Source organism: Amblyomma maculatum, chromosome 5 (genome assembly GCF_055883805.1).
Source record: "Amblyomma maculatum isolate TAMU_Amacu chromosome 5, ASM5588380v1, whole genome shotgun sequence".
Classification (NCBI taxonomy): Eukaryota; Metazoa; Arthropoda; class Arachnida; order Ixodida; family Ixodidae; genus Amblyomma; species Amblyomma maculatum.
This window is the reverse complement of record NC_139348.1, coordinates 93,432,779-93,458,960: the sequence shown is the minus strand read 5'-3', so window position 1 is coordinate 93,458,960 and position 26,182 is coordinate 93,432,779. Positions and strand designations below refer to the sequence as shown.

The 26,182-nt window shown below is 46.4% G+C and overlaps 1 protein-coding gene across 1 annotated transcript; it reads right to left on the bottom strand.

The window, feature by feature from the left end:
• Positions 1-23,250: 23,250 nt before the first annotated feature.
• Positions 23,251-25,957, bottom strand: LOC146188717 (uncharacterized). Its single transcript, XM_084605118.1, has 2 exons — positions 24,598-25,957; positions 23,251-23,267 (listed from the first exon to the last, which is right to left on the bottom strand). The coding sequence occupies exons 1-2, from the start codon at positions 25,868-25,870 to the stop codon at positions 23,251-23,253; spliced, it is 1,290 nt and encodes a 429-aa protein (XP_084461244.1). The 5' UTR covers positions 25,871-25,957.
• Between the last annotated feature and the right edge of the window lie 225 nt (positions 25,958-26,182).

Here is a 26,182-nt window from a genome sequence, read left to right as displayed (position 1 = left end):
CATTGTTCAAATCAGAAGCCAATTTAGAAAACATTTTTTCAGACAGCCTCAGTGTAGATGAATTAAATGAGCTTTTCACGACCCGTATCCTTGCTGCTGCTCACCTTGCTATCCCCCAGTCCTCGGGCAAAATACAACCAAATCATAAACTGTGGTACACACAGGAATGTAAGGAAGCAAAAAAACAACAAAATAAAGCCTGGGGTGTCTTTCGCAGGTACCCAACGCACGAGAACCTAATGAACTTTAAGAAAGCAAGAGCAAAAGCAAGATATATTCGTCGCAGCGCAGAGAAAACATCTTGGAAAAACTATGTTTCATCTATAAACAGTTCCATCACATCCAAAAAGGTATGGGAACAAGTTCGCAAACTAGATGGTACCTACTCCCCCTACACAGTCCCTCTCCTAACCCCTCCAGGTGTGCAAACTAGCTTGCAGGAGCAGGCAGATATACTTGGTGAGCATTTCTGCAGAGTGTCTAGCTCTAACCACTACACAGAATCATTCTTAAGATATAAAATCACAGCTGAAAAACAGAAACTCCCAACTAGCGGTGGCAGCAACGAACTGATTAACAGTTTAATCACAATACAAGAAATTCATAGAGTTCTATCTACTGGCAAAAAGACTGCCCCAGGCCCCGACGAGATACATTATGAAATGTTGTCCCACCTCTCTGAGCCATCTTTAGAAGCCCTTCTAAAGTTTTTCAACAAGATATGGGTAGTAGGACAGATACCGGAGGCGTGGAAAAAAGCTCTTGTTGTACCATTTTTGAAGCATGGCAAACCACCAACTTCGGCCAGCAGTTATAGGCCAATATCATTAACTAGCTGTCTGGCAAAATCATTTGAGAGTATTCTTAATATTAGATTAATGTTTATCCTAGAATCCCAAGAGCTTCTCGATATTCATCAGTGTGGCTTTAAGAAGGCATGTTGTACAACTGACCATCTTGTCCGTCTGGAAAATACCGTCCGAGAAGCATTCATACACAGACAGCACTGTCTAGCGGTCTTCTTCGATCTTGAAAAGGCATACGACACAACATGGAGGTTCGGAATATTGCGTGACCTTGCAGACTTGGGCGTCCGTGGGAGAATGCTAAACATCTTGCGTGATTTCCTTTCTAACCGCTCATTTAATGTTCGTCTAGGCACAACTATGTCAAAAACATTTATCCAAGAGAATGGCGTACCACAGGGATGTATTTTAAGTACTACATTGTTTGTTGTAAAAATGAATAGTATAAGTAAAGCAATCCCAGAGTCTGTTATGTATTCACTCTACGTTGATGATTTGCAAATTGCCTGTACATCATCCAACATATCATCCTGTGAGAGGCAAATACAGATAACATTGAATAAGTTAGCTTCATGGGCAGACAGGAATGGGTTTAAATTCTCCCCTCAAAAAACAGTAGCTGTTCTTTTTTCACTGAAGAGAGGCCTACAGACAGATCCAACTTTATACCTAAATGAAGCTGAACTGCCAGTAAAAAATAAACACAAATTTTTAGGTATAACTTTTGATAAAAAATTAATATTCCTGCCTCACATAACTGACCTTAAAAAGAAAGCTTCTAAGTCCCTCAACATACTCAAAGTTCTCTCAAAGAAGCACTGGGGATCCGATCGAACATGCCTCTTACACATTTACCGCTCTCTTGTACGCTCCAGTTTAGATTACGGTTGTATTGTGTATGGCTCCGCGAGGTCATCATATCTAAAGCGATTAGACCCAATACATAACCTCGGCTTACGTCTTTCTAGTGGTGCATACAGAACATCCCCCATTAAAAGCATCTATGTAGAAGCAAATGAACCACCCCTAGCCGACAGGAGGAGCATGCTTACATGCGAATACATACTCAGGATAAGATCTTTACCAAAACATCTCTGTTTCCCCTTAGTTACAAAGTGCCCTTCCAGAACACTGTTCATAAACAAACCCCATGCTATCAGGCCTTTACTACTCCGCTTTGAAGAAATATGCCAAGATTTAGGAATACTGGATGCACTTCCAACTGTAGCCCAGAGACAGTATCCATTTCCGCCCTGGTACAGCCTTCCCTCTACATGTGACCTCACACTGACAGCCTTCCGAAAAAATCAAACAGCACACGAACACATATTACAGGAATACCTAGCACTACGAGAGAAGTATATGAACTTCACAGAATTTTTCATAGATGGATCAAAAACAGCAAATTATGTTGGATGTGCTGTCGTGCAAGGCAACAGAGAAAAAGTCATAAGGCTACCTAACAGTGCCTCAATTTTTACTGCAGAATGTTACGCTGTCTATGTAGCTGTAAATAAAATTATGCAACAGAACTGTGAAAAGAGCATAATCTATACCGATTCTTTAAGTGTGCTTACGGCATTACATTCCAAAAATGCAGTTGAGCCTATAGTAGGGAACATCATTCACGGCATAGAAAAAATCACAACGCAAGGCCAAACCATAGTCTTTTGCTGGGTTCCTAGCCATGTTGGGATAGATGGTAACGAAGTAGCCGACTCATGTGCTGCACAAGCTCGAACTAAGAAAATAAAGAAAATACCAATTCCCTACAAGGATTGTATTAGGTTAGTAAAAAGAAGCCTGATAGATAAATGGCAGAAAAAATGGAATAACGAAGAGCAAAATAAACTACACACAGTAAAACCCATAGTAGGAGAATGGAAATCATGTACACAGAACAAACGCTTCAGTGAGGTGATTTTGTGCCGTCTTCGAATCGGACATACACACTTGACACACAATTTCTTACTGAGAAAAGAGCAAAAACCATTATGCAAAGAATGTGGAGGTGAGCTCACCGTGAACCACATTTTGATCTCGTGCACAGAACTTGAACAGTTAAGGAAAAAATATTTTACTCCATTCTATAATGAACGCATCCCATTCCACCCCTGTTTACTATTAGGAGACAACCCGCTTGTTGAAATTTCATCTGTTTTTAGTTTTCTTAAAGAGTTAGGGATTCTAAATCAGCTGTAATTTTCTAAACTTTTCATTTTCACTCATAAAGAAGCTCAGCAACCTAGTGTTTGGCGCATGATGGCCATAGTAGCCTATGTGCCAAAAAACCCAACCCAACCCAACTCTTCTTGCTATTTTCTGAAAATCCGCATTGAGAACCTTGAATCTTTCTCTTTCCCCCATACCTTTTGCCATTCTTTCCGCAGCTATTTGCAAAGCCTCTTCAGATAACCAGTTTGCTTTCTTGCATTTCTTTTGCTTTGGAACTTCCTTAGTAGCAACTTCTTGTATTATATCACGAAGATCAGTCCACATCTCTTCAGGCTCTCTGTCTTCTAGACCTAATTCTTGAAATCGATTCCCCACTTCCAGAGCATATACTGATGGAATTTGCTCCAGATCATACATAAAAGGCCTTCTAGTTTTCTGCATTTTCCTCAATCGAAGCTTAAATTTTTCAACAAGAAGCTGATGATTGGTGCCACAATCGGCCCCAGGCCTTGTTTTTACTGCTTGTATAGCGCCTCTCCATCTCTGCTGGCAAAGAATATAATCAATCTGATTCCTGTACAGACCGTCCGGTGAAGTCCATGTGTACAGGTGCCTTTTGTGCTGTTCAAAATGAGTATTCGCTATGGTCAGGTTGTTTTCTTGACAAAACTCTGCTAGCCTCTGCCCAGCTTCATTTGGCTCACCAAGACCAAACTTGCCTATAATTCCGGATATTTCTTCGCTCCCCACCTTAGCATGCGACGTGCAGGCGTCAGAGTTTCACCGCCGCCGACTCCACAAGCTCGCTGTGCGCTTCACGCATGCGCAGTTGCTACAGAGAACATCATTACTTGGTGACTTTAAAAAAAGAGGATGAGAAGCGTTCGTTCTTCAGATAACCGATGGATGAAGTCTGTGCGTATACTGCGACTGACATTAACAGCGACTACGGGAGGCCACGTACACAAACTCTGATGATGCGGCGTTGCATAAAGGCCGGAATACATGGAGCATTTTTTTCTAACGATTACCGCGCGGCAGTAAAAACCACCGCGGTGTGACACTAAGCGTCCGCGGGGCCAGCTACATGAAGCGAACAAGCGGCGGCTGCCGCCTCAGTGTGGCCAGAAAAGACAACAATGTTTCAGTCACCACGAAATGCAAGAACAACGTTTATATGCTGCTTGCTCCTCTCCTAATTGTCAAAATACACAATAAACACTACTATTCTCGCTATAAATATTTTTAGGTACGCTTACTCATGTGTAAGTGCTTTTTTTCTGTTTCAGCAGAGAGAGTCGGCTGTGAGTGTTCAGTTTGGCTACACTGTGCATGAAAAACCGCGGTACGAAGTTCTTTCCCTCCTCCATAGCGGTACGCGTAGCACGGAGAGCAGACGCGAGCAAGCAGGATTAAAATTTGTCAGCTTCGTTCGGTGTGTTGCTTGTGGCACTTGTTGCCGAGTAGCGCTCTGGAAACCCGCCTCTGTTGAAAACAGTAATCCGCTATTACGAGAGAGAACGCGTGGCTGCCCAGATTATTGTAGGTTTCAATGAGGATAGTGCGCCGACTGTTGAAAAAAAGAAAATTGCTGATGAAGATGAGGGACTTGGAAGAAAAGAAGCAAAAGAGGAAATTCTGGGTGCACCTCATCTGGGAAGCAAGAAAGGAGAAGGGCGAATACCACACCGCGGTAAGCAACTCTTATCTCCAGAATTCGTCTACTGTTTAGCGTTCCAGAACACCAACTAGCCACTTCTGTTTATCTTACCACATGCAACAATGAGGTTTTGTTCTATTATTCCTTTTACTCTCAAGGTGCTTGTTGAATGCCACCCAAATGCATTGATCACGTGTGAGCTGTAATAACTACTGCAACTTGGAACTGCCGTTCGTCATCGTAAGCAATACCATTCTTCAGAAGAGCGTGTTGTCGGGCTAGTTGGTTCTGCATAATATATAAGAGAAATGCGCAACAACTTAAACAGCACGCAGGAAGAAACACGCACAACAGTTCACGAGCGCACGTGAACTGTTGTGTGTGTTTCTTCCTGTGACCTGTTTAAGTTGTTGCGCATTTCTCTTATATACGATACCATTCTTCTGGGTATTGCTTTTCCGCATATGCCTGACAAAAAAAAAAATGCCGATGGTTGAACTTGGTAATCACGGAATTTGCGAAGCCTCGGTAACCAGCTGGGAACCTCCAAGTGGGAACCTTGTGGCATCCACTCGGTAAATAGCCATAAACACTCCATGCGTGGTGGTAACTTGCTGGTAAACAAGTGACAATTTGTTGGTAAGCATTGGTAACTAACAATGGTAACCAGAGGTTACCATAGCAAGATCCCATGTAACCATGTATGTATTAATGCAGTGTCATGTGTTTTCTGTCCGAAGCAGTGCATTGAATGAGTTCGGCAGATGCATTCCACAGAGATCGCCCAAATCACTTTTGCTTAGCTAGAAGTGCAAAAGCAATGCTTTGACACTTGATATTGCCATGTCAGCAGCATATGCTGTCAATTCTAACATACCTTTGTCTAAGCTCCAGATTACGGTGGGCACTATCGACCGGTTGAGAAAAAGAAGTACTTGAAGTGAGACGCCTGTGCTGTTGAACTGAGGAATGCGTCACCCACTGCATTAAAAAAAGATGCTGTATGCCTCTCTGTGTCACCTACCATGTTATACAAAGCCCATAAATGATAAAGGGTAGATCAGATGTTCGGTCTCTGTTTTGACAGAAGTCTTATGCCTATTTTACAGTTCATAATTATTGTTCCACTGTTGTCATTGCAGTTCAAAATCATGATGCAGGACAAGGATATGTACTTCAGGTACTACAGGATGACTCCGAAGCAATTTGACGAGCTCCACAGCATTGTTCGAAAGGACTTGGAGAGGAATTTTGTACTGTAACCCTTGTGACTTTACTGAGACTCGCTTACAGGTTTTCAACTTTCTTATCATACGCAGGTACGTCTCCTCTAGAATGGCTATCAAGCAGCAATGGTGTTTAGAGTGGCACCAGCAACATGTCGGCTTATCATACACAATGCCTGCAAAGTGATCTGGCAGCATTTGGAGCCACTTTATCTGCCTGTATGTATTGCTTGCCTCATTCTGTTCTTAACTCTTGTCATGAAGCTTAAGTAGGGGGTTTAGGAAACAAATTAACATTAAAGAGCCATGAGGGTAGCAGTGGAACATAGTGGCTGCAATGACCTAATATGGAAAAATTATATTTAGAATTTTTCTCGCTTTCAAACTGTTCCTTCATGTCTTCTAATTTTTCTTTGTTGTTTAGGATCCAAGACCTGTACAGTGGCAGCAGTCCTCAGAAGAGTTCACTAGGTGCTGGAATTTTCCCCATTGTGTAGGAGCTGTTGATGACACTTACACATCACAGCACCACCAAATTTGGGAAGCTGCTGCACTCTGTGCTATTAATGATATCACAGTCGACTCCCGTTAATACAAAGTTCATGGGGACCGCAAAAAAACTCCGAAATAAACGAACTTCTAATTAACCATAAAACACAAAAACAGCATCTTTATTAGTAATGAAATCGAGATTTTCTCTTAAGAAAAATAGTCGGTCGTCTTGCTTTGCTCCTTGCCGAATCGCGCTGCTGAAAGCAAGTTCTGCAGGCTGTAGACGTGGCGGAACGCTTCTTCCGTGTTACCTTCAGCGGCAAAAAAGTGCTCCACGAGAGCAAGGCCCGCAGCTACATCAGCAGCTTTTGGTTGCGGCTCGTCTTCAACGTCGTCGTCGTCGCTGTCCTGGATCGATTCCTGGGGCCGAATAATCTACAATCTCGCTATCTGTCAGCGCACCGCACGTTTCGACTGCCTTGTCTACGGCGACGTATTCTTCAAAGTTGACATCCACAAGAGCATCACCAAAATCAGTGCCGTCAAGCTCGCTTGTTGACGCTTCCTCCTAAGAAATTGCTGAGGCATCCCCCAAAGTTGCCACAAAACCGCAAGCCTGAAGCAGTTTGCGATCGTGTCTTGCTTTACACGATCCCATGCTCGCGCTAACATATGCATGGCACTGAGCAGGCTCACCTTGTATTTTGTGGAGTTGTCCATACACAAAACCATGCGCTCGAGGAGGTGCCGCCTGTACAGGACCTTAACATTCTTTATGATGCCTTGGTCCATTGGCTGCAAAACAGATGTGTTTGCAGGCAAAAAGGCAAGGCGTATATCAAGGCTGGCGCATTCACATGAGCACTGCAGTGGTCCACAAGAAACAACACCTTGCGGTTCGAGGCAGCAAATTTGCGGTACAATTTGGTTATCCACCTCTTGAAGATTTTGGCCGCCATCCACGCTTTCTCATAGTCCACAGGCAGCGTCTTTATGGCTTTAACCCTTTGCGGTCCGAAACTTTTACCCACTTTCCGGCTGTCCTGGTCCGTAACTGTTTTGGCAGTTTGTGACGCCGCGCAGAAAAACACGAACTGCGGATGAAAAACTGATAGGATGTTTATTTTTTCTCTTGCATTCTGCACGCAACTCCTTTACCGATATTTGGGTAGCGTGTGATACCGCTCAAAACATTCTCCAGGGTGCAGGCCAGGGTCGTTCCTGCAGGTTTTGCAGAAAAACAGTTTCCCTCCTGCCTCCTTTTGTTTTTTGATCGCTACAAACAGCACAGTCCTTGCTGCTTCGGCCTGAAAGCTTGTAGATAAAATGGCACTTCCCATCTAGCCTTTCCTCGCACTCCTTCCGTGCAGACGGGCCGCGCTTTCTGGCTCTAGCCCTCACGTCCCCCACCAGCTGTTGGATGAGGTTGCGGCGGTACTGCAGGTGCCGCTGTTCCTTCTCACCATCAATCTGCAGCTATGTGCGCTTCAAAATAAAGCTATTGACGATGGAAACCTCTAAAAGCCAGAAAAAAAGCTTTCGCCACCATTTCATTGTCTTTCTACAAAATGCGTAGCTCGCACAGTAATCGTCTGCACGGTCAACAGCCCCCATGTGCTCTGTGTAGTCACATATGACCACTGGTTTCTTCATCGTCACCTTCTTTCCTCCTGCTTGCGTCCTGGGGTTATCGGAAGAACAACCCCAAGGGTACAAAGCTGTGGCAGTCTATCCAGAACCTGGGCCTCACAATTCTTAACGATCCCCAAGAAATCACGCGGGTCGGCAACAGCATTAGCGCAGATACCTCGCCCGATCTCACACTAACCAAAAACATTAGCGACGCCTGCTGGTCCAACACCAGAAACACACTAGGGAGCGATCATTACATAATAGCTACAACATTTGACACAAGATTTCACAAACTGCACCACATGCGCACACGCCTCACCGATTGGGATAGGTTCAGACGCTTACGAGAGCAAACTGCCCCCAGTCAGATAAACAACCTAACGGAGTGGATTGCTGCACTTAAAGAGGACGTCAAGGCCACCACGGTCGAGACGCCGACTGAGGAGCCGCACCAGACGACTGACTCCAAACTCCTCCACATGTGGGAAGCGCATGCCAGCCTACTAAAACGTTGGAAGAGACAGAGACACAATAGAAATCTACGCAAGCGTATAGCGCAACTCGAGCGCCATATCGAAACGTACACTGTAGAGCTGCAGGAAAAACAACGGGGACAAATCTGTGATAATATGAACGGGCAGCTTGGAAATAAAAAGACATGGTTCTTCCTCCGACACTTGCTCGACCCCACACAGACAAAATGCACACAGCGAGACCAACTCACGAAATTAATTCACCAATACCAGGGTACGGACGCTGAGCTACTTGCCGAACTGCGAACACGCTACCTGAGCACATCCCACACAGACCCTCTACCCGCGTATGAGGGTCTCCCCAACGACACCCTGGACGCCGACATAGCAGATGCCGAGGTCTGGTTTGCTCTCAGCCAGCTGCGTACCACCACTGCGGCGGGACCTGACGGGGTGTCAAACAAAACGCTCCGAAACCTAGACCACACGTCTGTCGCGGCCCTGACGGAACTAATGAACACCTACTGGAGGGAAGGCGAGATCCCTCAGGAATGGAGGCACGCGCGGGTCACCTTCATCCCAAAACCAGGCAAGAAACTCTCGATCGAAAATTTGCGCCCCATCTCCCTCACGTCTTGCATCGGAAAGCTAATGGAACATGTCATCCTTAACCGACTGCAAAATTACGCGGAAGACCGCGACTTACTTCCTCCAACAATGATTGGCTTTAGGGCAAACTTGTCCACGCAGGACGTGATGCTACAGCTTAAGAAGGATGTGCTGGACCCTCCATGTGGAACTGGGACGAAGGCGGTACTCGGGCTAGACCTGAGCAGAGCCTTCGACAACGTCTCGCATGAGACAATCCTCACGAATCTCTCTCAATTGGACCCTGGTGAATGGATATTTAATTATGTCCGATCATTCCTATCAGAGCGGACAGCAGAGCTCACTCTAGGTAGCCTTAAATCAGATCCCATTCCTCTGGGAAGCTTGGGCACACCACAAGGCTCGGTGCTCTCGCCTTTCCTATTTAATCTTGCACTCATTACACTTCCCCCCAAGCTCGCTGCCCTGCCGGGGCTGCAGCACACCTTCTACGCGGACGACATCACCCTGTGGGTAACCACGGGGAATGACGGCCAAATAGAGGATACGCTGCAGCAGGCAGTCGACATAATCGAAACCTACACGTCGGGAGCGGGCCTTGAATGCTCGCACGCAAAATCAGAACTGCTGGTTTTCAGGGCCAAGCCGCGAGAAAGAAATGCAAACCAGGCCCCCCCGATCGCCCTGAACGTATGTTTGAGAGGCCAACCGGTCAGGGAGGTTCAAACCATGCGCATACTGGGCATGTACATACAAAACAATCGCAAAAACACCGAAACAATCAACAGACTCACTGCCACGGTGAATCAGACTGTACGACTTATCAGACGAATCGCCAACAAAAGAAAAGGAATGAAAGAAAAAGATCTCTGTCGATTAGTCCAGGCTTTTGTACTGAGCAAAATTGTCTACTCTCTCCCGTACCTGAAACTGCAATTCGCGGAAAGAATGAAGGTCGAGAGCCTGATCCGACAGGCCTACAAGGCTGCCCTTGGGCTCCCGCACAGCACGTCTACGGAAAGGTTAGTGGCCCTTGGGGTTCACAACACACTTTCGGAGCTGTGCGAGGCACACCTTGTCTCCCAGCTCGGACGACTCACTCGCACGAACGCGGGAAGGTCCATCCTGTACAGACTACACATGTGCGAACAACTTCCAGATAAGGACGCGAAAACACACTTACCTACACACATTAGGACAGCTCTATTCATTAAACCCTTGCCCAAGAATATGCACCCCGCGCACCACGAAGGCCGACGCATGGCGAGGGCTCGCGCCCTACATGCCAAGTACGGCCGACACGTCAATGCAGCATACGTGGACGCGGCGGAATATCGGCACACCCAGATACAAGCATTCGCACTGGCCGCTGTGAATGGGAACGGTTCTCCGTTGGCGGCCGCATCAATCGCATCCACCTCCTCCGAGACGGCGGAGGAAGCGGCCATAGCCTTAGCTATTGCAAACACGTCCGCCGATATTATATTCAGTGATTCTAAAACAGCCATTTGCAATTTCGCGAAGGGTCGCATCACGTCTACCTCCCTCCGCATCCTCCAAAGCACCCCTACTCCGGTTAGGGAAATTGAACTAATCTGGGTCCCGGCCCACTCGTCTAATCCGGGGAACGAGGCGGCTCACGCGCAAGCCCGAGGTTTCGTCGACCGGGCAGTGAGCGCGCCCTCCGACCCGAATTTCACGAAGGACGGGTTAATTTCTTTTCATGACATTACCCATCACTTCAGGCTGGAAAGGCGCACATATCCGCCCCCCCACAAATCTTTAACAAAGGCACAGGAAGTTACCTGGCGCCGACTACAAACACGCTCTCTCCTAAATCCGGCGGTGCTTGCCCTGATGTACCCAGGCCAGTACAATCCAATCTGCAGTAAATGCGGCGAAAGAGCGACATATGATCATATTCTCTGGAACTGCGCAAATGATCCACCTGCGGTGAAATTAATACAGCTCCCTTCTCCCGAGCAGTGGGAAGCCGTGCTGGTCAGCTCGGACCCGCAGATTCAACTACGGGCCATCGAGCGGGCTAATAAGGTCGCCGCGAGCCATGGACTAGCGGCCATCTAGTACGTCTCTCCATCGACCTGCTTGAGCGACGAAATAAATGTTTTCCAATCCAATCCAATTGTCACTTCTTTCAGAGATATATTGTGGGCAGAGCTCAGCATTGTGACTTGACGCTTGTCTCGCCAAGCAAGCACCATGTAGGAGTCTCCTTTTCTGTACGCCGCCACTTCGCCCTTCTTCAGCTTTTTCTTTACCTGCTGTGGCATTTGCTTGCGACTTGGCATCACGGTACCAGTCAGTTGCACTCTATGTAGAAGTAATTCCTTGGCAAGCATCGGCGAAGTGTAATATCTATCTGTGTAGAGGTGGTATCCACTTCCCGGTGTAGCTTGCTGCACTTTCTGGAGAAGGTGGAGAACAATCCGGCAGGTGAAGGGGAGCTCGGGGCGAATGAGGCTGTCAGTTGTTGGGTTGCCGTAGTAGGGCTCAATTGCCGTAATATATCCCGTTTGCAAACGGCAAGTGCGTAGACACGCATGCCCCATTTGGTAGGCTTTTGCGGATTGCAGCATTTAAATGAGACACGGCCCTTGAAAACAACGGTGCTCTCATCGATGCAAGTTTTGGGGCCGGCTCTGAAATGCTCTCTGCATTTCGTGTTGATGTAGTTGACAACGTCCCTGATTTTGCTTCTACGGGTTGCCGGCCGACCTGAAGAGGCATCATGGCACGGGGCAACGTGTAACATCCAAAAGATTTGCAAAACTCTTGCAGCAGAAAACATGTGGGAAAAAAGGCATGTTATTTACAATTTCTTGAGTAAAATATTCTTTTAGTTCTGGTTTTGGATTCAAGGCCATGTTTACAATTACGCCCAGGAAAGCTTTGAATTCTGTCAAATTCACGTCTTGCCAGTCCTTCCAGATTGAGTCCTTTGGCAGCTCACCGGCACTCGAAATCTTTTCGCACCATACCTGTTCGTTTCGCTCACAATATTGTTCATCAGCTCGTCTGTAAAAAACAGCTGAAAATAATCCAGCTCACAGTTCAGATTCTGAGCGCTTACTTGTGATCCTGCGTTTGTGACAGTGAAGGGAAACTTGGAGAAATCAGGCACGTTATCCGCATACTCCTTCCAGCCCGCAGCATGTGGTCGCGCACTGTTCCCTCGTGTGTCAACAGACGGACTGTCTCCACTGCCGCCGTCATCTTCGTCACTCTCTTCTGTCGAATCGCTGTCATCACTATCTGATGGAGGCACGTAGTTCTCTTCTTCGCTGAAATCATCGTCACTGTCACTAAATGCACCACCGCAAAACGCACGCGGTGAAAACGTGGCCATGCTTCTCAGCGAACCGACCGAACATGCGGTGTCGCACGGAGGAAAGCTCTGGTATCCAGGAGCAGTGCTGAACATTGTGCTGCACCCTGGTGCAAAAAAAGTAAACTTCAAAAAACATAGTTTTATTGACACTCAAGAGATGGCGCATCATGTAAAAAAAATTCGGATGGATCGCAGTAAGAAAAGCCGCGAAATTTAAACCACGAACACCCTTGTCGGGCGGTGCCTGAGAGCAGACCGCTACGGCCGTATTCCGATGTCGGGCCCTGCCCGACAACGGACCGCAAGGGGTTAAAGCACCACAGCTTGGCGGATTCCCCGATAACGAGTAGGCGGCATTGTTTCGTGGCTGTCATGTTTGCCGCGATCAGCACTGACACCCTTTCCTTGAACGTCAGGGTCTTCTCTGGTAACAGCCGATAGACATGTGCAGTCTCATCTGCGTTGAAGATGTCTTCCGGCTTGTATTCGCTTAGGTATTCCCGCAGCTTTCCGTCCTTTTACTCTGCACATGTTTCCTGGTTAACGGATGCTTTTTCACCACACACGCTTTTAAATACCAGGTCATAGCAATCTTTAAGGCGCGTCAGCCATCCATCAGACGAAACAAAGTCATCGATCCCCAACATTTCTGCAAGCGTTCGGGCTTTCATCGCAACGATATCTCCGCTGAGCAGAAGTTTGTTGCTCCGGGCCTCCCTAATCCAAACCAGCAGAGCCTTCTCCAACTCTGGGTAAGCGCCTGTGCGCATTCGCTTCCGAGATGTCTTGAACTTGTTGTTCTCAATTGCATCCATTATTGTGCAATTATTCTTGATGAAGTTGGAGAGCGTGTTCGGCTTGATACCGTACTTCCGCGCAATGTCTTTTTTGGCGGCACCTCTCTTGTCCACTTCCTTCAAAACCTCGACTTTCGTCGCCAGGTCGAGCGTGCGATAAGAGCCACGGTTTGCCATGGCTATCAACAGCATGACTACAATTCCGAAGCGTAGAATCACCCGCGGCACAAACTAGCCAACACTCTACTCGCACAGTGCAACAAGGGCACTCAACCAACACAGTTCAGTTCAGTCGTGTCCGACACTTGGTGACCCTATGGACCATGTCACGCCACGCTTTCCGGTCTCTCAATATCTTCCTAACATCACATAACTTCATCTGCAGTACCTCGAGGATGCCATCTAACCATCGCGTTCGCTGCCTACCCCTTCTCCGGCGACCCTCAACCTTTTCCAACATCAAATCTTTCTCCAGCGACTCCTCTCTTCTCATCAGATGACCGAAGTAGCTGAGCTTTAACTTTAGAATTTGATCCTCCAATGAGTAGTCAGGGTTTATGGTCGACAATATCGACTGATTTGATCTTCTGGCAGTCCAAGGAACTCTCAAGAGTCTTCGCCAGCACCACAATTCAAACGCGTCAATTCTTCGGCGGTCAGCCTTTTTCACAGTCCAACTCTTGCATCCATACATCACAACACACGCCTCGAAAAAGTCGACATTCACTGCAAGCCTAATCTCTCCACTGCCAGTATGCAGCGCTGCGCGCACTTATGGCACCCGCTTGGCCTCCACGATCAGCTCTGGCAACGCTCCGGCAGCGCGAGGCGGCCACTTGGCCTCCTGCCGGAGCCGATCTTGGAGGCCGCGGCAGCCGTAGCATTGAATAATCGCGCCGCTCCAAGAAGGGCGGCGCTGCGGATGGCTGCGCTGTCAATGACACCAACGCGGAGCACGGAGCTGTTGTGGAACTAAAAAGTTGCACATTCTACCAAAAAATGACGGTCGAATCGAGGATCCCGACTGAAAATTAACTTCAAATTAAACAATAATATTGGTTGAGGACTTCGAATTATCGAGCGATTTCTTCCATAGGATTACATGCAAAACTGACGGGACCACACTTCACTTCTAATTAACCGAAAATTCCAATTAAGTGGCTTCGAATTATCGAAAGTCGATGCATCTCCAGAAATGTTATTCAATGAAATTTGTTTTCTTCTCCATCTGTGAACACTATTTTCCCGTCAAGGTGTAGTTTTCCAACCCAGTTGTGGCTTAAAGGAGTAGGAAGGCCTTCATCCATATCAATGCCTTCAGGCATTAAAGCAGCACAAAAACTGGTGAGCATATGTGCCTAGTCACAGGGATAAGCGGGCCACATCCTGGCAAGCGTGCTGTGTTTTGGGCACTATTCCACAGATGAAGCCGAGCCATTAGCTATTACAAGGGAGTGTCGAAGGCTGCTGCTTTTCGATTATATTACTTTGTGTTTGTCAGGAATATGCAGCACATCTGTCATAAGTTGATCATATAAGAAAGGTTACCTGAGATATCCCCCCAGTGAGATGTCCAACCACAAGTCACTAGCTGGAAATATAAACCTTATATGTCTGAACCATGCTGGGAAGGGCAGCTCACATCATTTCGGGGGAACATTCAGCACCTCCCTTGTGCCCAGATCTCTCATATTGAGGTTCACAGTTGGTGTTAAATCGTAATAAATAATAAGGGTTTAAATATTTGTTGCAGTGCCGTGTTCCTTTTATAGTTGCATTTTGTGAAAATACTTGTGTTGTAATATCAGCCAATTTTTGATACTTATGATCCAAAATGAACATCTGACATTTGAATGCTCTTAGTGAAAACGCATATGCTCAGAAGAATAAAGGCGAAGGTAGATACCCCTGTGAAAAAGCTTGAAGAGAAGCACAAGTCAATTTTAAGGTTGGACTCTCTTCACGAAGAAATCAGTTCTTTCAAACGAGCAAATTCATTTTCAAAGGTGCATTTCTAATTTCAGTAAAGATTATGCTGTAAATAGCAAATACATCCTTTATACGGTTCCTTATCATTGCCTGGTATCTTTCCCGCCTCTTCAGTGGTCAGGGATTTGTGGCAAATGTTCAGGAATAACATGCTACATAGCCTGGTTTAGCAGTGGTGGACTGGAAACACTATAAGAAGTTGATGGCCCATATATAAACAGGCCACTGAATACATTTATTTGCTTTCAAAAGTATATTTAACTATAAATTGAAGCAAGTCTAGCTCCATTACATGGGCATGCTCGAAGCTTGTGTGTGACGAGCTGCCCATACATTGCTGCTTCGTCCCGTTCCTCTGTAATCATGGCATCTACTTTGTCCATGTCCTCTTGCCATCTCGCTTTTTCTTTTCGTTTCCTTTTTTGGGGGACAGGCTGAGGGCTTTGTGGGGTTGACGTCCTCCTGGACTGTGTCAGGCCTTTGATGCGAGTGGCTCTGAGCTTTGGCTCCTCCTTGCCTGCATTCCACAGATCTCACCTTGCGACTGTTCATCTGTGTCCAGACAAAACAGGATCTCAAAGCCGAAGCACTATAAAAGGTTTAGCATAGTTATGCAAACAAGAAACAAAATGACTAGCAGGAACGTGCCATGCTGCTTTTTCATAAATGCAAGCATGTATTCCAGAATTGAGCCTCACATAGGCCATTATGGTTTTCAGCATCACGTTGACTGTAACATGAGGAATAATAGCTTTTTTTCAATACCAGAATGGTACTTGTAAAAAGCAAAGCAACACTTTTGATCTTTGAGAGGCTTCACTGTCAGCACTTTCTACTTCATGTGTGGCTCTTGCAAACATAACCACATTTCCAAGTAGTTAGTAGCATAACTCAAATGTAAATTCATACCTTCTGCCTCACTGTATATTAAGTGCAGCAGCAATTCTGCTGTGCACTGATTGTGCAGTGGTTCAATGTCTTGTATGTCCTGAATACATGGGCTCTGCCCATGGCTGTTTGAAATGGTGCTGAAAATAAAAATGGAACATCACATAAGCCTCAGTGCCACAAACTTCTTTACATTTCACAGTTGCAGAAATTCTTACTGATATTATAATGCTTGTTTGAAAGAAAAAGACTACCCGACAGCAGTGGGTCTTTCGCCAAACAACCCGTCTTCTTACATTGCTTGGGCGCAGGGGCCTCATCATCATTCCCTCTTGGACTTTATTAGAACTGCCCACTTTTTTCTTTCATAAATTTAATACCTTTTTTATTTTATTTTTACATATTCCTTTATGCCCTGAGGCAATCAACCACATTCCTAAAAAAAAAAAATCCTGCGCTCGGCGAGCACCTGGTAGGCTCGGGGAGATTTTGTTATAATGCGCAAAATGGTTGTAACATGACTGGCTGTGGTGAAGCATGACAAAAGGTTACTCTAGAAAACCATATTAACCTGCTGCCAGGATCAAACGTCACTATTTCAGCGATCAGTGCCCTTCATTCATTTTATTGCCTGCTTATGATCAACTTTTCTCTACAAAACGCATTCTAATGAGCTTAGTGGAGCGTGCAAGCAGTATGGCGGTGACTGCATAATAATCTTTGCAGTTTGCCGAAGGCAATTAATGGATATTGTCAGTTGCTGCGTTTATATGGATGCGATAGGGGAGCATAAAATTTCTAGCGCATCGCATTCATGTAAACAGCGTTAATGCGCTAGGAAGGCACATCGCATTAATGCGCCAGATGAGGGTTGAGTTACGGGAGCGAGTCAACTCACGCATATGGCGCTGCGTTCTCGCGATAGTTAATGCGCTACATGTAAATAGGGTATTTTATCACAATCTTTATTCGAACTGTAAGATGCAGACCTAAATGCAGGCGAAAAGAACGACCAATTTGCTCAGCATCCAGTGCACCGTTCTTGATGGGGTTTGCTGCATTTTGGAAGAAAACTCAAATGATCAAACTGTAGGAAGCAGAGCTTATATTAACGTCGTCAGTCTTGTTCGTACAAATATCGAGAAACTAAAAAAAGGCAAGCATTATATATAACTCGGTACTATAGGCAAAAATTTCACAAGTTCTTATACTGCAATAATAAGCCGGGACATCTACAGTGCACAAAATTGATGTATTATACACTACTCTCAAATATCCATGTAATTTGAGAGAGAATTTTGCAAAATCTTCGTACACATCATAAATATTTCTTTCAAGGTGTACACTTATATTTCTCATTTGTCCACTTGAGAGGCTCCAGCAGATGCAGTTTACAAGCAGATTTACAGGTTTATAAGCTTTGTTCCCTTTTTTTCTTTAACGGGCTCAATTTTGTGGTTTTCTGTAGAGAGTACTAGGCCTGAAATCGAAATTCTGCACCACACATTTGCTTTAATTTAATGTACTCTCTTTAGTAAAATAATTTTCATTCTAATTAGTCCAGCAGTTGCCTCAATAGAGCACTTATGTGCTTCATGTCGATTTGAATAAGAAATCTGCATTTGCCCTAAGTAATGCTGTCTCTTAAAAGCATGATATGCGTTAAACATTTCCCACCTCTGCGAGACTCCATTTGCATTTGTTTCCATGGAATAATCGCACTACCGCATTGGGTAACTAAACCCGGTGAGTTACACCTGTAACCTTGCACTAAACGTAATTTGGTAAGACATCTAAATAATCTATAAATTGTGGCCAACTTCCCAAATATATTTAAATATGCATGCCTATTGTATGGTCTAAATTTGAAACGACAAAATGTGTAAATGAAAACACACTTTATTTACAGAGATCTGGAACAGGTTCACACAGACAAGCAATGTACATGGTATTCACTGAACAAAGACAGTTTTTCGGGGGCACAGAGCACCAGAGGCTGACAGTGCAACTGGAGCATTAGTCACTGCTCCGTAGATGCCATCTAGTGAGTATTCATAAACGGCTAAGCTTTAAGTACTGCTGTGTCCTCCTCCGTGCAATGTCACGCGACTTGTTAAGCCCCTTGACATAAAAGTGGAGCCTTGTTACAATATAGAAACCTGTCAAGTTTGCCGTCAACAGCTTTCTGTGCTCATCACAGCCAACACTGCCCATGCCTTTCTCGTCTATGATGGCGAGCACATCCATTATGCTGTCATGATGGAGCTCAGTGTTACTGAAACAGCCCGTAAAGCTGTCCTCGAGGGCACTGATGAATCTGAATAGCTTTACTGATGGATATAGCACACCCGCATTGTTACACGAATTGGTGAAGCCAGCAACACGAATTGGTGAAGCCAGCAACACCCAAGCGCTCCCCTTCACAAGCAGTCAACAAAAGTTGTTCCTTGCACTCATCACATTTCGTCTTTAGTAGAAACTTCCTGGCAGCATACCCGGCCACATAATATGCGAGTCTCGAGTCGCTCCTCTGGGCATTGTAAGGATGGCCTGGAGTGCCTATGCAGCTGTTACCAAGTGCAGCCTCTGCTCCTTCAAAATCCCCCTTGTTAATGAGCAAGTCGATGAGTTCTTGCTGCTTGTAGGAACCTGCTGCTTGATCCTTAGCAGTCAAAAGTGAGCTCAATACATCCTTCTCAACATTCGAACCCACAACACTTCTTGCTAGGTTGGAGTAACTGAGGCAGTTAATGGTCGTCAAGAACTGCTGTGGTGTAGGGTTGGCATTACATCCAGATGACAATCTCACAATACCAAAAAGGTTTTCTATCTTGTCCTGACTCAAGCGAGAAGTCATCAAGTAAGCATAGCCCAGCTCTGCGTGAAGATATTTGAGTAGCTCCAAGGTACTTGTGATTGTGACTCGCAGCCCTTCTGCCGTTGAATTACTCAGGAAATGCTTCTTTGCAGTGCCTTTTTCCCAATAAGGTATTGCAAGTTATCCCCAAGATCTTGCTCTTCAGTTGAGTTTGGTTTCAGGGCTTCAGCTGGAAAGCGCGATGTCATAATGGAGGTGAGGGACTCCATTTTCCTGTAGGACAACAACAGTTACTTTAAGTGCAACCCAAAGGAGCAGCAGTTATTATGCCAGACAGTTTACACAAATAGTTAATAGAAACTGCGTGTAGTGAAACCCGCATTGTCAAATTAAATTTCTTACAGAAGTGCCCTTAAAAACAAGATCGTAATAATGATGTAATGTAAGCAGCCTGAATATACAGAGAACTCTTACCTAAAGAACTTTTGGGTAGGTTCAACGTTTCCACATCGTGCTCCAATCTGCCCTTTGTATAGCTGAATGCCCCTTAATGATTGAGAGCTGAATATCTGGAATGCATAGGAGCATTGCATTTTTTCAAAGTTGTTTGGTTCCAAATGCACTTTAGTAAGTCGGTGCATAGCCTTCATTGTTAAGTTGTTTGAGTCGAGTGTGAATGCCTCTCGAAGTGATTGCAGAGACCTGAAATTAAATAAAATGCGGCAATCAATGTATTAGTTTTCTGTCATAATAATACAGATTACAAATAACTGAAATTTTAAGCACAATTATTTTCCACAGTCATTTGGTCAAAGTGACGCAGGGAGCTTGAAGGCAAGAAAATATCAAAGATTAAGATAATGTTTCACTCTAATTTCCTACAAGGATGTGCTCATAAATCATAATAAAGAAAAGAATATTGGGCATTAACGCACAACATATTTGTGAGTAAGATGTTAGCAGCAATGCTGTGTTACTGAAACCTTTCTTGGACAAGATATAAGCGCTTAGTTGTTCTTTTTATAAAAATTTTTATACAGGGTGCTCATGTTATGGTTGCATTGGGGTAAATTTATTGTTAGAACAATGAGCTTAGTGTTTAACATTAAGACAGTGCTTAACTGGTATCTCTACAAATCTTGTGCTCATTACCAATTGATAACTTTCAGTGACATATGCTTTAAAAGACACTACAGATCATTTGCAATGTGTTTATCAAAAATCTGAGTTACCATCCCATCTGGTGTGCAGACGCTTGTAGTAAGAAGTCTGTTGCGAACATTCTTCACCACGTGAGGAAAGTCAGACAGAAAATGTAGGTGTCTATTGGAATCCGATGGGTGTTTCCTCTTTGCAAGTATGTCTGTTGAGTTTGCTCGCACACCCATTATTCTCCACATCTTCCGGTTCCACGTTGCGGCATCGCATGTTACATAGTCGACAAAAAGTCCTGCATTCTCAGCCAAGATTGTTGCCTTGAGAATGATCTTTGCCAGCAGCTCTCCTTTGATATTAGTATGGGTAGCAAATGCTCCAAGAATCTGGCTCCAGCTTCCTACTAGGGGTAGAAACATAACAACCAGGCCGTGGTTGCATGGCAAGTGTTTCTTTTCTGGTGGTGTATAAGGGCCCAAGTCAACAAAGCCATTCACTTTGCCAGCTGTGTTAACTGAAAGATGTTCCGACAGCTTTAATTCATCCAATACTAAACCTCTATGGCACTTAAATGGGTCCATCACAGAAGTCTTCTTTAGGGTTTCAAGTATTTTTTCATTAAAACCAAATGCAGCCATATAGTTCGATATGTGCTTTCTTATGGTGCTTCTTCCCGGAAGCACCAATATCTCTTGTCTGCGGATATAGTCGTAGAGCTTAGGGCTCCGCATCTTCAGTAGGATGCACTCTAGCATCCACTCTTTGTCATAAGACATTCCTCGCGTGCTTTTTCTTTTTGCCACTTCAAAGCAATGCTTTACAGCAAGCTGCTGTTTTCTAGACAGGTTTTGCAGTTTCTGCTCCAAGATGTCCTCAGTTCTCGTTGCTGTGGCTGCCTTCATTCTAGCAATGCTGTTACTAAGAGTGTCAACCCCCGCAGGGGGCACCTGTTAAAGCAGGTGTTTGTGTGTTTTGTGCGACACCACGGACCCCGAGCACCCACGCTTAGCCGTACGTGGCATCGCCGTGTCTAGGGAAAAGGGGATCCTGGTGGTTGAGCCGATGCCGAGTGTTTGGACCTTAAAGGCCCCTCGGCGGAGGCAACACACCACTTTGGCCCACACTTCCCATAGACGGCACCTCCGGCCTGACCCGACTGGGGGAAATCGGCAGTCGCCTTTTCTGTCCTTCCCTCCATCTTTCACTCTCCTATCTTCTATCCTACAGCTGTCCTGTCTTCTTCTCTCTTTTTGGATTCTTCCTTCTTCCAGGCGGCTAGGGTTAACCAGGCGGCTAGGGCGGTGTGGTGTAACTACCCTAAGTTACCCATATTAGGTTATAGTGTCCTGTCTTCTTCTCTCTTTTTGGATTCTTCCTTCTTCCAGGCGGCTAGGGTTAACCAGGCGGCTAGGGCGGTGTGGTGTAACTACCCTAAGTTACCCATATTAGGTTATAGTTACTGTGTACAGCTGGCGAGAGTAGGACTTATTTAACTCCTGTCCCGTCCCCTTGTTGGGCTCGATGGTGGGTGGCTGGCACTGTGAGCGAACAGCATACTTACTGTTGTAGCCGCGGCGAGCGAAGCAGAGGCAGAGCGACTAAGCAACATGTTTATTCGGCATGCGGGCCGTACAGATTAAGAGACCCGCACGAGCGATCTGCGCGCTGACTTCTTAACAAGTCCACGCTCCCCCTCACGGCGTTGCCATTCACACACGTCACAGCATCACGTGACACTACATACCAATCGCGCACAATGCAATCACATGATACTTCATTCCCTTTTCCCCTAACTGTTTTACACCAGCTCTATGGGGTATAACGATCAGGAGGCTTCCGAGAACGAGCACTGCGCCGAAGAGGTGGCGTGTCCGGAGGTGGCGCATGCTCCCGGAGCGGTGGTGCAGGCAGCGTGGACCTTGCAGGCGAACTGGCGTTCTGTCCCCGCAACGTAGATGCTTGGGCAGGCTGTGGTGCTGAGGAATCCTGTGGCTCAGACGTATCTAAGGAAGGGGTCTTAGTAGACGACTCTTCCGTTACAGAATCAGGCATTGAACTAGGCACAGAAGGATACACAGTTGGCCCGGATTCAACACTTTGAAACAAACACGGACGTAGGTTGTCAGCATGCACAAACCTCTGTTCCTGCCCTATTCTAACATTGTAGGTGGATGCACTGCACCGCTGTTCTATAACGCCTCGCAACCACTTCGATTCCCCTGGACGTAGTCCTTGGACGAGCACATGGTCGCCTTCCTCAAATGATCTCCATGACCGCCCTCTCTCGTTAACCTTCTCTCTCGTCTGGTAGAACCTGTCGTCCATACGTTTTTCCAAGTTCGGTTGGAGAAAGGTCAGGCATGTGCGCGGCTTCCATGACAGAAACAATTCCGCGGGTGTCAGCCCCGTGGTTGCGGTTGGTTTGTTTCGGTACGTGAACAGAAATTGGTCAACCCGATGTTGCAAGCTTTTCTTGATCCCTGTTCTCTCTTCGAGAACCTGTCGCAAAAGGTCCCGCTTAATGGTCTGTACGTACCGCTCTGCGCTTCCATTTGATGCGGGGTGGTACGGTGGCGTCCTGGTATGCCGCACCCCATTCCTGCGGAGAAAGTCTGCGAAATTCTTGGCACAGAACTGTGGATCATTGTCCGTAACTACTTCTTCTGGCAGGCCGTAGGACGCAAAGACACTCCGCAGCTTTTCAATGGTCTTCTCGGTAGAGGTGGATGGCATGACGAACACTTCTGTCCACTTGGAATGCACATCCACTAGGACTAGGAGCCACTGGTTATCGGTAAAAGCAAAGTCCAGATGGATTCTTTGCCATCTGCGAGTTGGCCAACCCCAAGTTATCAGTGGAATACGTGGCGGAGCATTTTGTGTTAACTGACACGTGTCACAGCTTTTCACAATCTGCTCAATGTCCTCCGTGAGCTGAGGCCACCACACAAAGCTACGAGCGAGCATTTTCATGCGCGTCATCCCGGGGTGTCCTTCGTGCAAAAGATGCAACACCTGTTTGCGCAACCCACGAGGTATAATCACTCGATTTCCCCATGTAACACACTGCTGATCTACAGATAGCTCATGTCGACGAATTAAATAAGGCATTAACTCATCATCTTTAACATGTGGCGGCCGACCACTCATAGTATAACACAGCACTTTCGACAATACTCTGTCAGTTCGAGTGCACTTCTGAATTTCAACAGCAGACAATGGCACTTCATCAACAACTGAAAAGAAATGTGCATAAGTGGTAACCTTGAAAAACCGTCAGCATTTCCAACCTCTCGACCTTTGCGGTAAACCCAACGATAATCGTACGCTGCAAGCAGTAAAGCCCAGCGCTGCATGCGGGCTGCTGTCATCACTGGTACGGGCTTACCATGAGCGAGCAAGCCTACCAATGGCTGATGGTCGGAGTAAATCTCAAAGCGATGCCCGAACAGATATTTGTGGAACTTTTTCAGCCCAAAAACAACAGCCAAGGCTTCTTTTTCGATGTGGGCATACCCCTGCTCTGCTTTACTTAACGTTCTGGAAGCATAGGCAATTGGCCTTTCGTCGCTTCCAATCTTATGAAAAAGAATGGCTCCTACGCCGTAAGCCGAAGCGTCGCACACTAGTCCTATCGGCTTTTTCTGGTCGTAGTATGTCAGCACATTGCTTTGTGTCAACCAGCTCTTACTTTCTTGAAACGCTTGCTCAGCTTCCTGTGACCACTGAAATCCCTTTTCTTTTTTTAGAGCATTATACAGAGGCTTAAGCTTAGCTGACATGTTCGGTACAAACTTCCCGTAGAAGTTAATCAAGCCCAGGTAAGCTCGCAACTGTGCCGCATCTTTTGGACTTGGTACCTCTTTTATCGCTTTCACCTTTTCATCTGATGGCCGAACGCCCTTGTCGTCCAGAATGTGGCCTAGGTAAGAGACAGAAGTCTGAAAGAATTTACACTTTTCCTTTTTCAATCGCATGCCTCTTTCTAGAAAACGTGCCAACACCCTTTCCACTCGATGAAAACATTCGTCAAATGTTGAACCTGCGATAAGCACATCATCCAAGTAGCAGCTTACCCGCTCAAGCCCTTTTAACACATCATCCATGACAGACTGAAAAATAGCAGGTGCACTTGTGATGCCATAGGGCAAGCGCGTGTACTTGAAAAGCCCCAGGTGTGTATTGACAACCACCATTGATTGTGCCTCCGGATGCAGTTCCAGCTGTTGGTACACTGTCGACAAATCAAGCACTGTGAAATACTTGCATCCTGACAACTTTGCAAACAAATCTTCCATCACGGGAAGTGGATAATGGTCAGTTCGCAGGCACGGATTCAATGTAACTTTGAAGTCCCCACACACTCTGACTTTGTTGTTCGCCTTAGGCACAACAACTAGGGGCGTCGCCCAGTCGCTTTTCTGTACAGCGACTAACACTCCCCTGTTCACAAGAGACTGCAATTCAAGTGACACGGTTTCCCTCAAAGAAAATGGCACCTGTCGCGCTTTGCAAAATACGGGGTTACTCCCCTCCTTCAAAACCAGCCTGACTGGACTACCTTTGATCAGCCCCAGAGTGGGCTCGAACACCTTTGCGTACTTCTCAAGTAGCGCCGCAACTTTGTCTAAACACACGCCATGCACACTTGACCAGTCTAGCTTAAGAGCCTCCAGCCAGTCACGCCCTAGCAACGCAATGTCGCTATTGTTGTCGGTTTTAACGACAATGAGCGGAAGTTGCTTGCACTGACCATTATGTTCGACTGGAACCGTCAACTTCCCTGTGACTGTTAGCGGCGACCCACCGTATGTCCTCAGCTTTATGTGGCAAGGCTCTTCAGGTAGACTGGGCCACAATTTCCTGTATAGCGTTTCTGGCACAATGGAAACAGACGCACCCGTGTCTATTTGCATGTTAACATCCTTCTTGGCTACCTTGAGACAGATTTCATAATGCCCTGGGCGTTCTGCACAAGAATAGACATTGTACAACAACACTTGGTCACAATCCGCGTCCTCCACAGCTACCGAATTAGCCGCGTCTCTAGACTTGAACTTGCACATTTTCGCCAAGTGTCCGTAACGCTTGCATGCACGACAACGATACTTGCGAAATTTGCAGTTCGATGCTTCGTGCGCTGAGCCACACCGAAAACAGACCGGCGATTCAGACACTCGGTCCCTTGCTAGTCCTGCACCGGTTGAACGCTGCTGCTGGCGTTTCCCACCGCCTGGCTTATGACGTACGGCGTCGACTGTACCTTGCGTCCCGGTCGGTTGAAATTCCCGACTTTCCTTCCGCGCTAGCTCGATGCTTTTCGCAACGTCGCAGGCGTCCGAAAACGTCAACTTGCTTCTCTTCAGCAACTCTGCTTGCGTTGCGCTGTCGCAGAGGCCCACTACAAAGCGGTCTCGAAGAGCCTCATCGAGGAATTCCCCGAATTCGCATGAAGCTGCCAAATGCCTCAACTCCACTGCATATGCTGCTATGGACTCTCCCTGATGCTGGTACCGCCGATTAAACTTGAATCGTTCTGCGATGACCATGGGCTTTGGGGTGAAATGACTTCCCAGCACTTCTACGAGTTCCGCATAAGTCTTGTCCTCTGGCGTTTTAGGCTCTAGCAAAGTCTTCAGCGTCTTGTAAGCCCTCTTGCCTATTGCCGTAATAAACATCGAGACCTTGAGGTCGTCGCTCACCTGGGAGGCCTTCAGGAAGTGCTCGAACCTTTCCACGTAGGACCCAAAATCCTCGTCTCCGTCCTCGACGAACTGGCCGAACCTTCCAAGCGTTGCCATCCCTGTGCCTCGCCCAAACGCTCTCCACGAACGCCGGTGCTTCCACGCCCGCCGCGATGAGTTTCACGCAGTACAGCAGGATCACGAACGCCGCGATGCGTTTTTTTACGTAGTCCAGCGGGATCACGAACGCCGCGATGCGTTTTACGTAGTCCAGCGGGATCCCATCCTCGTCGCCAATTATGTCGTAGCCGCGGCGAGCGAAGCAGAGGCAGAGCGACTAAGCAACATGTTTATTCGGCATGCTGGGCCGTACAGATTAAGAGACCCGCACGAGCGATCTGCGCGCTGACTTCTTAACACGTCCACGCT